The 12,430-nt window shown below is 46.9% G+C and overlaps 2 protein-coding genes across 2 annotated transcripts in view; one reads left to right on the forward strand and one right to left on the reverse strand.

Annotated features, from left to right (window-relative positions):
• PABPC4 (poly(A) binding protein cytoplasmic 4) overlaps positions 1-12,430 on the reverse strand; it is a 563,337-nt gene that overhangs the window by 262,071 nt on the left and 288,836 nt on the right. The gene's annotated exons all lie outside the window — the stretch shown is intronic.
• Positions 1-12,430, forward strand: part of MACF1 (microtubule actin crosslinking factor 1) — a 324,508-nt gene that overhangs the window by 92,783 nt on the left and 219,295 nt on the right. Inside the window, exons 3-4 of the mRNA XM_063139804.1 lie at positions 70-159; positions 8,744-8,821. Coding sequence (XP_062995874.1) covers positions 70-159; positions 8,744-8,821 — 168 coding nt within the window. The remainder of the gene's footprint in view (positions 1-69; positions 160-8,743; positions 8,822-12,430) is intronic.

Consider the following 12,430-nt stretch of genomic DNA (forward strand, 5'->3'; position numbering starts at 1 on the left):
TTGCTTGGAACAATCAGAGATGATCTCAAAGCATCTGAGCAGTTTCCTTCCTCTGCTTCAATCTCACAGGTGCGCAAGCACATCAATGACCTCTACGAGGACCTGCGGGATGGTCACAACCTCATCTCTCTGCTGGAGGTCCTTTCAGGTGTTAAACTGGTGAGTTTCCAAGTCCCTCCCTCAGAGTCTGAAGCAGTTTTCCGGCATTTCATCATCCCAAAGTCCTAACCAGGAAGATATTCATGCCTTGATTTCATAGCATATACATGGGTTAAAAACACCAGTGTGTTTTTGTAGCATTTACTTCTGTGTATTTCTTTAGGCCAGGGAAGGCAACTTGTGGCCCTCTACATATTGTTCGATTCCAACTCCCATCAGCCCTGGCCAGCATAGCCAATGGTGAGGGACGATGGTAGTTGTAGGTCAAAACATCTGGACTTTGGAGTTCCTCCAAAACACTGTCCGTTATTGTCAGGGATCAAATCTGCAGGAGGTCCTGAACCTGGGGAGCTGGATGGCGCCAGGCAAATGGTGTACTGGGCCAAAAACGGAGACTGCCAGAGCAGCAGGGAAGCCAAGAGGACAGGGACCAATCAGAAGAACTGGTCTTGTACATCCTGATCCATATAAAATTCTCAAGGCATGCTGGCTCAGTGGTCTCAGCAAGAAGGGACGTCTACTCCTGAAGACTCTCTCCTTCGCGCCCTCCTGAGATGCGCAAACAGAGAACAGAGAGCGGGGTGCAGGAGGGGTGCATCTTCCTGTGTCCCGCCCTCTGTTCGCCATTTGTGGATAGGGGGCGGAGAGAGGAGGGCGCTGTCAGAAGAACACTTCTGACACCATCCCCCTTCTCTTCTCCCCCAGCCCCAAATGGCGAAGGAGGCATGTCAGAGTGATACCACCCCTTGTCAGGGGATGATCTCACTCCGCAACACCTCCTTCCCCATTTCTTGCAAGGGCGGAGAAAGGCTTTGTCTGACAGCATCTCTCTCTCTCTCTGCCCTTGCCCTTGCAACGAATGGGGAAGGAGGCAGAGTGATATGATCTCTTGACAGGGGATGGTGTCAGTCCACAACGCCTCCTTCGGCATTTGTTCCTAGAGCGAGGGCCGGGAAGATAGCTTCCCCCCCCCCCCACCCGCCTGACAGCATTCCTCACCCTCAGTATAGGGACAAATCTGTTTGCCGCAAAGTGCTGGCGACAGGGGACAGTAGCAGGAGTTCCTAGCATCCCTGGTCGCCAGCATTTTCTCTCTGTGGTGGGGGTGGGGGCAAGGGATGTGCACATCACTGGGAACCCAGGGACATCATGTGCCCCTCCTGGTAAGCATGTGGGGAGCCGCCGATTGCGGCGCCCCATCAAGGGACGGCATAATTGGCGACTCCCAAAGCTCTTCCTGCGACTGGATTATTTCCCATGCCTCTAGGGCGCTGCTGGACAAGAGTGGCAAAGTTTCTGCCGCTCTTGCCTCGTGACATTATAGGCAAGGAAGGAGCCCGCCACACGACACAATAATCAACGGTTGCGCAGGTAATCAACTCTGCACACCATTGATTATTTGCGTTGGTTATTTCCCCGAAATAACCAATCGTGGTGTGGCTTTTCCCCCAACAGACAACACAATAGTCAATGGTGGACTGTTTAATCAACCGAGAGAGCCAGTGTGGTGTAGTGGCTAAGGTGTTGGACTGGGAGTCGGGAGATCCGGGTTCTAGTCCCCACTCGGCTATGGAAAGCCCCTGGGTGACTTTGGGCCAGTGACAGACTCTCAGCCCAATCTACCTCACAAGGTTGTTGTTGTGAGGATAACATGGAGAGGAGGATGATTTTTTTATTATTATTATCTTAAAATTTTATTTTATTTAAAGAGATACAAAAAAGGAATGTATACAAACAATCCCCTAACCATTAATATCAAACCAACGGTTATATGAATATGTATAATGTACAAAGAAAAAAAAAGTTGATTGATACTACTTCTAGGGGAAAGAGACTTAATTGAAGTAGAAAAAAAGGAATGAATGCAAACACGTTTTTTGTGAACCACCCAGAGAGCTTCGGCTATTGGGCGGTATAAAAATGTAATAAAATAAATAAATAAATAATTTTTTTAAAAAAAAAAGTTAAAAAGAAAAAAGACAAAAAGGAAAAGAAAAGAAAAAGAGAAAACAACAACAACAACAAAAAGATTATGTATGCCACCTTGGGTTCCTTGCAGGAAAAAAGATGGGATATAAATGTAATAAATAAATAAACCATTGACTGTTGTGTCGTCTGAACCCAGTCGCAGTAAATTTATAGATCTAAATTAAAACACAGTCTTTGCTCTCTCCTGCGGAATAAGCAATTCAGAAAAGAAATAAAAATAATTCTCACATTGTCGCTTGACATTGATGGCACCTTGCAGAGACTTAATAAGTTACTAAGTCAAGATTCAAACACTTGTGTCTTGATACTCAAGGGCGCCACAGCCTTCTCCCCTACATGGGGGTGGGGTGGGGAACTATTTGGGAGAATAAATGCTCTCTAGTGGTGGACATTTTTTCAGTGGGGTGTTTGGCTAGTCAGCTGTGAGAACCGTGGCTTGATGTTGCCTCTCAGTTTTGACTAGTCATTTGCCCTGGCTGAAGGGCAAATGACTAGCTCATGACGGGCTCAAGTTAAAGGAAGCCAGATTCCGGCTGGACATCAGGAAAAACTTCCTGACTGTTAGAGCAGTGCGACAGTAGAATCAATTACCTAGGGAGGTTGTGGGCTCTCCCACACTAGAGGCATTCAAGAGGCAGCTGGACAACCATCTGTTAGGGATGCTTTAGGGTGGATTCCTGCATTGAGCAGGGGGTTGGACTAGATGGTCTTGTAGGCCCCTTCCAACTCTGCTATTCTATGATTCTATGATTCTAAGGCAAATGAGATCAGAAAAGGAGATTAAGCATCCTGCCGCTGCATAGCTTTTGATCATTGCTACTTATTTAGCACTTCTTCTGCCTGCCATGGGGAGGGAAGCACACATGCAGGATTCAAAAGGCCTAGAAACACCTCTTTACCTGAAATTGTGATCTCAGCTTACTCTCTGGGCAGTAGGAAATCCCATTTAGGAGGATGGCAACAAGGGAGAGGGCCTTTTCAGTGGTGGCCCCCCAATGATGGAATGATCTCCCCAACGAGGCTCGCCTGGCACCAGCATTGTTATCTTTCTCTTCTCCCAGGCATTTAACAGCGTTTAACAACATGGGCTGTTTGTTTTAACGGACCCCAGAATAGTTGTTTTTATAAGGATACTGTTGGTTTTATGCTTTTTATGTTCTTAAACTTTGTATATTTGTTTTTAATGTTTACTGTTTTTAACTTCTGTAAACCGCCCAAAGAGCTTCGGCTATGGGCGGTATATAAATGCAATAAATAAACAAATAAATAAGTTTAAAATGTAGCTAACATATCATAGGAAATAGATCAGATCAGATTATTTGTCCGTCAAGGTCAGTATTGTCTAGTCTGACTATAGCTCCCCTCCGGGGTCTTGGGCAGAGATCTTTGCTTTGTTTTGGTTTTTTAAGCTAGAAATGCCCGAGATTGAATCTGGGACCTTCTACGTGCAAAGCATGTGTTCTGTCTCTGAGATGTGGTCCAAAATGTATGGTCCAGAAAGTCCTATTACTTTTGGGCCTCACTCAAGATTCTGCCTTGAGACGTGAGGCAGGTCAGATTCCAGCACACCTGGGCATCCATTGAATGTTTGCAATGGGAAGATCCAGGATGATCCATTTATCATCATCATCATCATTTAATTTTACTGGGGGAGGAAGGGCAAAGAACACAGTTTTGTGAGTGTTCTTCCTTCCGTCCTTCCTCCCATGCATCTTGTGTGTGCTGTATTTTCCTTTCTTTTGGGGTGTGTGTGCCATTTTCTCCTATTTGGTGTTGTCTGTCTGTCATGATTGCTAGCAAAAGGAATTCTCAGGGCAGAAGACCCTTCGGCTCGTGAAGTTGCCATCCTGGTGTCACATGAGCAGCGAGGAGGAGGAGGAGGAGGATGGTGGTGACGCAGTAGGTTGATGCCTTCCTTGGAGCGCTGTTCACAACTGGCACAGGGACACGCTGAGATAATCCAGGCGAAACTGAGATTTCAGGCAGGGACTAGCTTGGGGTATCTTTTGAGGAATAGATCTTTAGTATTGATTTAGGATGCAATTCTATTCCCATTTGCCTTGGCATAACCCCCACTGAACTCAATAGGACTTACTTCTAAGCAGACATATATAGGATTGTGCTGTTATTTACTTAATTTAAGAAACTGTACTCCATTGCCCTTTTCAATTATTAAAACAACACATTAAAATCAACAATAAAACATCATAAGGAATTAATGTATTTCGTGCCTTAGGAGACTAAAAGAACTTCACACACATTATTTTGGTAATCATGACTTGAGCTTTGTAGTACAAGCTAATATTATTATCCACACCTTGCAGTTCACATACTGAATCTGGGGCTATAGCTAGATGGGGCAGCATCCCGGGAATCGCCCCGGGATTGTTCCTGTGCGTTCACATGATGCACAGGGCATCCTGGGAGCAGGGAGGGATGATCCCTCCATTTCCCCAGGATTTTGCCCTACCCTTCTAGCCCAGTTTTACTGCGGTCCCGGGCTGATGCTATATTAAAGCCATTTCAAAACACACTAAACTTTTTCTTTTTCTTTTTAATAAATGTTTCTATTTCATTTTTGTTCTAAGGTACACGACAATTTTAACATAGAACAACACATCAACAGTACACCATATGTGTAGTTTGCCTTACAGTTTCTTCATTCGAACAACGTTCAGATTTCACTCTTTTTTTTCTTTCTCCCAGTGGTGTTGGATGTGTTTCCACAGGGGTTTTGAGCTGGATTATCCGTGCGTGTTTTCTGGTGCTTGTAGTTGGATTTGTGAGAAATACTAACCCACATTGAGTGAATGCATGATGAAATGTCTTATGTGCCGCAAATCCTGCACACTTCAACAAACATGTTATGGTCCCACACTAATCTCAGGTCTTTGGTCATGCATGAGTATATACTTGTGTGGGCACATGTACATGTAAACAGGCACATGGAAATGTCGATTCTCTTTCCCATCACCTCACCAGTAGGAAATCACCATTTATGATGAATATGGAAAGTGCAAGAAGTCAGATAAAACTGTACTATTTTTCTGTATGGGAAGACACTCTTATCCTTCCCAGAATGTATTTTGTGCCTGCAGCTTTATTGTCAAAGAGCAAAAATGTTAATTCTGCATGTGATCATCTTGCCTAGTTTTTAGACCAGATTGTTCTCTAGAAATGTCCCTGCAGAGGAGGGGATCTTGTCACTTGTATACAAGGAGTTGGATCTGGCTGACCCCTATGGAAAAAATTGGGGAGGCAACGTACCTCTGCCCTCCATTTGTGAGGGGTGAGAGCTGGGCAGAGTGTCTTTAAAAGAAGAGCATCTTCCTTACTCTGTAGATGGGTATTAAACTGGTTTCTGATGAGTCCGAAGTACCAGAGGTCTTTTGTGGCTAGCTCCATGAAGGAATTAAAAACAATTGCTTTAATAAAAGTTGTCGTGTTCTCTGCTGCTTTGTGCTTCTGAGGTTACACCCTCGTTGTACTTTCTTACTATCTGGCTATCATTTGGCATAGAGCGTTTCCCTTTGTATTTGCAACTTCCTCACTGTGGCTCTTTATCTCCTCTCACTGCTGCAGGAGCGCTCTGGGTTCAGGCAACTGCTCTCAGAGAGTTGACTAAAAGGCCCTAGGCTTAACTAAACTTTTGGAGCTCAACTGCATGAACGATCCCAGCTGTCACTCAGTGGCCATATTTTTTAATAGTAGGTTGGGACTCAAGATCCCAGCACCCTCCGTGACGTTGCAAGGGATTCTGGGCCTCACCTCTTTGATCACACAGAGCAGGGGCTAAATTTTCTTGGGCCGGCCTTGGTCCCTGACTCAGGCCTCAGCTAGACCAGGGGTTTTTACGGTGACGATCTTGTGATTTTATGATCGTGAGATCGTCGCCCTGGTCTACACTCGGCATGTGACGTGCCCGCCATTTTGGTTTTTTTTGTTAAAGCAGACGGAACGTATGAGCGCTCATGCAAAAAATGGTGAGGTGTTGTTGTTGTTTTTAAAAAAATACTTTCCCCGCTCCCCCCACCCCACCCTTGATGGGCACAGAGCTCCTGAGGAGCTCTGCGCCCTGTGCGCGGTTCCCAGCTCCTTGCGGTTACTTGCGAGGAGCTGGGACAAACCGTGACGCCCACCCACACGTTCCGCGGTCTCGGGATCAGCCTGAGACCGCGGAAAAAGCAGGCTAGAAGTATAGGGCGAGATCCTGAGGAAAGGGAGCGATAATCCCTCCCTGCTCTTGGGATCCCCTGTGCGTCCTGTGAATGCACAGGGATGATCCCGGGGCAATCCCCGGGATATCGCCCCGTCTAGCTATGGCCTCGGACAGCTCTTGGGCCTTTCCTCTCTTCAGTGCACACAGTACAATGAAGGTCCCTCTTTTTGCAGCCTCTCTCCCACCTTCACCCATCTGCTTTTTCACTCACCTGTCCTGCTATAAAGGCTGTTGAGGTTGTCTTAAGGCAGGAGAGCGCACCCTGCGGCCTTCCAGATGTTTTGGCATATGACTCTCATCATCCTTCCCCATGGGCTGTGCTTCTTCGGTTTCCCTTATTTCGTCACTGCTTTTTCCATCTTTTTTCTTACCAGAAAAATATGTTAAGGAGGAAAAGACGGAATAGGTGCACAATAATATTTGATTGAGGGGCTGTTGTTGTTTTTCCAGGCGGAGGGGTTCTTAGTTCTCACAATCCAAATGCATTGTGCAATTCCTTTGACTTTTTCCTCCCTTAGCAGATTTTCTGATGTAAGAAAAAGACAGAAGAAGAAGAAGAAGTGGGAAAACATGAGAGGGTTAGGAGTCAGAGACAACAACTGGGCCCCCTGTGAAGTTTTGTGAGTGAGAAAAGGCAACAGCACCATAAAAACTGCACCTGGAAGCACCTGGGATGGGGTGTGGGTGTGGACAGGGAGTTAACTGTGTTCCCAAGAACTCCCTGCCCAAAATTGCTATTTGCCTTGTTAGGACACAGCCTGCGAACCTGCAAGTTTTCCCGAACAGGGCAAACTTCGAAGAGGCAGGAGAGCTGTGAGAGGGGGATTTTAAAAAAAAAACAATCCCAAAACCTCTTTCTTATTACCATGGCCCTGTCCTGGATTGGGCCCCCTGTGGCTGCCACCACCAAAACATTAGAGGAGTGGGTGATGCAGTCACTAATCTTTGCTGACTCATCTGGTTTGGTCCTCTAGTTGGTGAGCATGTGAGCCTTGGTGCCCCTTTTCTGTAGTAATATTTATTTATTTATTTATTTATTGCATTTTTATACCGCCCAATAGGCGAAGCTCTCTGGGCGGTTCACAAAAATTAAAAACAAGAAGACTATTCAAAGTGTAAAACAACAATATAAAAGCACAACTAGGATAAAACAGAGCAGAATGCAGAGATTAATACAGATTTAAAATACATATTTAAAACAGCAAAGTTAAAAACTAAGATGATAAACTGTTAAAATACTGGGAAAAGAAAAGGTCTTCACCTGGCATCAAAAAGAGTATAACATAGGTGCCTGGCAAACCTCCACATCCGGAGTGCCACAGCAGAGAAGGCCCTCCGCCTGGTAGCCACCTGCTTCACTTCCTTTGGCAGGAGCTCGCGGAGAAGGACCCCTGAGGATGACCTTAGGGTCTGGGCAGGTACATACGGGAGGAGGCGTTCCTTCACATAGCCTGGCCCCAAGCCGTTTAGGGCTTTGAATGTTAATACCTGCACTTTGAATCGGGCCCGGATCTGGACTGGCAGCCCGTGAAACTGGAGCAGGAGTGGCGTGATGTGGGTCTCATTGCCCAGTCCCTGTTAGTCATCTTGCTGCACAATTGCCCTGTGTGCATTGGAGAACTAGCCAGCTGTTGCTGAACTTGTCCTTGTTTCTTGCAATTTGCCTGGAACTCTGTCTGAGGCTGAGTTAGTGACTCTCTCAAGAGCAGGCCTCTCCCACTAAACCAAAGGTAACACGTTGCTCAGGTGCCACATCTCCCTTTCTTTGCAGTCCACAAACAGGAGGTTTCTGGAGCCCCTGGTGGGCCGCCATCCATGGTAGGTGGCCATGTTCAGCTTGGTGGGCCACACTGCTTGTTTCCAAGGGCTTGCTTTTCTAAGCGCTTTCAACGGTGTGTACAGACCAAGGCATACCGTGCCCACCTGACCTGTTGGCTGTGGTACTTCTGCAAACCAGCACTAGGGGGCAGCTGCTGTTAGCTGTGGACTTGTTTGCCTCTTGGGTTTCTCCATCCTTGGTCCTCTGCCTCTGACCTTTCCCTTGGCCTTTTCTGTTGAAAGCTCTCCAGCCTTGCTCAGGCCGCTTGCTGATTTGAGGATCAGCAGATTGGGGCACAGCCCTTGTTAGCACACTGAAAACAAATTGGGGCAACGGGTGGGTTGTGTCGGGGCTGTGTTCGGGTTTACAGTGTGCAGCCATCCTTGGCAGAAGGTGAGATGGTAGCTTAAGACCTGAAGGGGTGCAAGTAGGCCCCCCTCCCCCAAAGTCGATCCATGTCCTCCTTGAGTGATGGAGGGAAGGCCCAGCCAGAGATGACTCGATGTGTCTCTTTCCATGGAATGAGGGAACTGACGCTGCTCCCTTGTGTTTTTCAGCCACGGGAGAAGGGCCGGATGCGGTTTCACCGACTTCAGAATGTGCAGATTGCTCTCGACTTCCTGAAGCAGCGGCAGGTAAGAGACCCAGCGGGTCTGTCTGGTGCTTTCGGTCATTCTGTGTCCCTCTTTCCTCACTGCTTCCCAACACATTTTAGGAGCTTTTGCTACTGGGTTCCGTTTCTTATAGCAGCCTTGAGAACTCTGATAGCCATCGAGTGACCCCTGCCCTTTGCTTAAGTGGGACAAGATCTTGGGAACTCAGTTCTGGAAGTTGTGGTGCAGCCCCTGACAAGGAAAGGGGTCCCTGAGGCAAAACCCCTTCGCTTGGAAGGAATGGGTGAGGTGGGCAAATGGAGAGCTCTCTCGTGCTGGTGCAGAACTTCTTGAATGCTCTGCGCAAAGGGAGAGAAGAAGAAGGAACTGCAGCCCTAAGGGCTTTGATGGCCTGGGACCGGCAATTGCCCAACTATGCCACCTTCTAGAGCAGGGATGGGTAACATGTGGCCTTCGATGTCCCTGCTGTGCCACCATAATTTGCACACACATATCGAAAGCAAGCTAAATTTGTCCCTTCAAGTTCAGCAGCACAGGAGTAGGGGCGTGATCTGTGTGGGATGGGTCTGGGGGATGCCCAGGTCAAAATGTCCCCCAGGCCTGCTGAAGTTGCCCACCTCTGTTTCACAACCAGCCCCGAATGAAACTTAATAGGGTTAAATGCCAAGTTCTACATCTAAGAAAAAGAAACCAAATGCACAGTTACAAGATGGGGGATACTTGGCTCAGCAATACTACAAGCGAGAAGGATCTTGGAATTGTTGTAGATCACAAGCTGAATATGAGCCAACAGTGTGATGTGGCTGCAAAAAAACCCCAAATGCTATTCTGGGCTGCATTAATAGAAGTAAAGGTTCCAAATCGCGCAAGGTACTGGTTCCCCTCTATTCGGCACTTGTTAGGACTCATCTTGAGTATTGTGTCCAATTCTGGGCTCCACATGTCAAGAAAGATGCAGACAAGCTGGAGGGGGTTCAGAGGAGGGCAACGAAGATCTGGAAACAAAGGAGAGACTGAATGAACTGGGCAAGTTTAGTCTGGAGAAGAGAAGACTGAGGGGACACTTGCTAGCACTCTTCAAATCCTTGAAAGGTTGTCACACAGAGGAGGGCCAGGATCTCTTTTTGATCCTCCCAGAGTGCAGGACACAGACTAATGGGCTCAAGTTACAGGAAGCAAGATTCCAGCTGGACGTCAGGAAAAACTTCCTGACTGTTAGAGCAGTACGACAATGGAACCAGTTACCTAAGGAGGTCGTGGGCTCTCCCACACTAGAGGCCTTCAAGAGGCAGCTGGACAACCATCTGTCAGGGATGCTTTAGAGTGGATTCCTGCATTGAGCAGGGGGTTGGACTCGATGGCGTCATAAGCCCCTTCCAACTCTACTGTTCTGTGATTCTATGATTCCATTCTACTGTATCCCAGACTCTTGGGTACTACATATATTCATAGGCATATCTGCACTGTACTTTTAAAGCAGTTCAAATCTGTTTAAGATTGGAGTGTCAAAGCCATTCCAGGCCAGGGGCCGAATTCCATTTTTGATAAGCTTTTGGGGACTGCATTCCAGTGGTGGCCAAAGGCAAAGGAGGCACATTTTAGTTTAAAGTTCTTTCTGCAAGTGTCTAAGCCTTATGAGAGGCATTTAGAATGGGATGAGGTGGAGGAGGGGGTGCTATGAAACCGAGGAAACCACCAAACAGCCAGTGGTCAGGGAGGAGGGCCTGGGAAGGTGTGTGTGGCCATCTGGGGCAACCCAGAAGGGCAGATTTGCCCTACAGGCCTGAGGTCCAACACCCTTGATTTAAGGGCTAATGATTCTGGTCTGGGTATGCTGGGAATTGTAGATCTATGGCATGCTTAAGGCTCCCCAATGAAGACTTCTCATCTTAACCCCCACCCCATGGCAGCTAAGAATTTCCAGGGTTTTCTGGGGGAAGCTTTAGCAGCCGATGTGATCATCCTAGCCCAGGTCCCTTGGTCTGAACTTGGGATGTCTTTGCCCTGTTTCTGTGTGAGCTGATTCAATACATCTGGTGTAGTGCTGCTAAAGTGGGTGAGCGGGAGGGCCTGTGCTAGAGAAGTACAGCCCAACGTGGTTCTGCATCTGCTGATAGAGCTCCCGCCTGTCTTCTTCCTACTTGTTCTGTCCTGTCACTCCCATTTGAGAATTAAGTTGATGACAAGGGCGAGGCAGGGAGGTGAAATTTATTACCCACAACTCCCTGGGGGCTTCTGGCTCAGATGAAGACACGTGCCCTACCCTGCCCAGGGGACTGTTAACAGCTTAATGATACCCCTTGCCCTGCGTTTAAAGATGCAGCAGAGTCTTGCTGGAAGGAGGCACTTGGGAGCTCATTCCTCCACACACACACAGGCACTTCAGAAAATCCTCCTCCATTTTGGATAGGCAAAGTTGTTCACACGTGCTTGTTGAGGCACACTGTATGCAGAATGGTCATAAACCACCATAATTCTGGGGTGGGGAAGAGAGGTGGAACCTCCGAGCAGCATTCGTAATCCAGTGACCACCCTTAGAATTTTGAGAGCAATTATGAGGTTGCTGTAGGCCCTTGTGGTAGTAGCACTGAGGTGAGGGGCAAGGCATTTTTAAAGGTTCAACAAGAAAAAGGGAGAAACGTCTCAGGATGCTGTAGACCACTTTATCGTGAACAAGCCCAACGTGTTTCGGCCTCTGGCGTTGTGTTAGGGCTTCTTCAGGGGGTCGTAAACAATATATATATAGGAACAAATAAATTGGACAACAAAGCACTAAAATCAATATAATTGAAAAAGCACATTGCAGGCAAGACCTGTGCATATTTATGTTTATTAATACACACAGGCCCTGCCTGTAATGTGCTTTTTCAATTACAATGATGTTGGTGCTTTGTTGTCCCATCCATGTGTGTGTGTGTGTGTGTGTGTGTGTGTTGTTACAGCCCCCTGAAGAAGCCCTAACAGAATGGCAGAGGCCGAAATACGTTGGGCTTGTTCACAATAAAGTTGCCTACAGCATCCTGAGATGTTTCTCCCTTTCTCTTGTTCATCTTGGATGCTTTGCCTTGCACCTCCATTTTTAAAGGTTTACCATCTCTAGGAGGCCAAGTTAAAGAACTACCCGGTTTCTGCAGTGTTGACATCTCATGGTTTGAGTTCTGGATATTCCCTTTGAGTCATAGCAGTTTATGCCACAGTCTGGGAGGACCCTACCAGGAAGAGGTACATTGCCTACATTGCCATGGGTTATAGACAGTGGGGATGCTTCCAGATGAGGTTTTTATGGTGCCATTGCCCTGCCTTGTTCACAGAATTTTATGGGGGGCCTCTAGACAATTTTGTCTTCCAGTCGTGACCCTCCCGTATTTTCTTAGTGTTTCATCTGTCTTTTTTCTTATCACAGAATAGTCTGTTAAGACAGAATAGCTACAGAATGTCTTTTGATTGGTATCACTGGGAGCCCTCTGTCTGGAAGTATTTTAGTTTACCTAGGGAAAATGTTCATTCCTGTGTGTTTTCTGGAGTAGATTGTTTCTGTATAGGGTGTCACAGAAAATTAGGACTATAGCATGTACTTTATAACTATAGAAATTATATACAATCCTCAAAGTTTGTATGTGGTTTCATCAA

This window comes from Elgaria multicarinata, chromosome 13 (genome assembly GCF_023053635.1).
Source record: "Elgaria multicarinata webbii isolate HBS135686 ecotype San Diego chromosome 13, rElgMul1.1.pri, whole genome shotgun sequence".
Classification (NCBI taxonomy): Eukaryota; Metazoa; Chordata; class Lepidosauria; order Squamata; family Anguidae; genus Elgaria; species Elgaria multicarinata.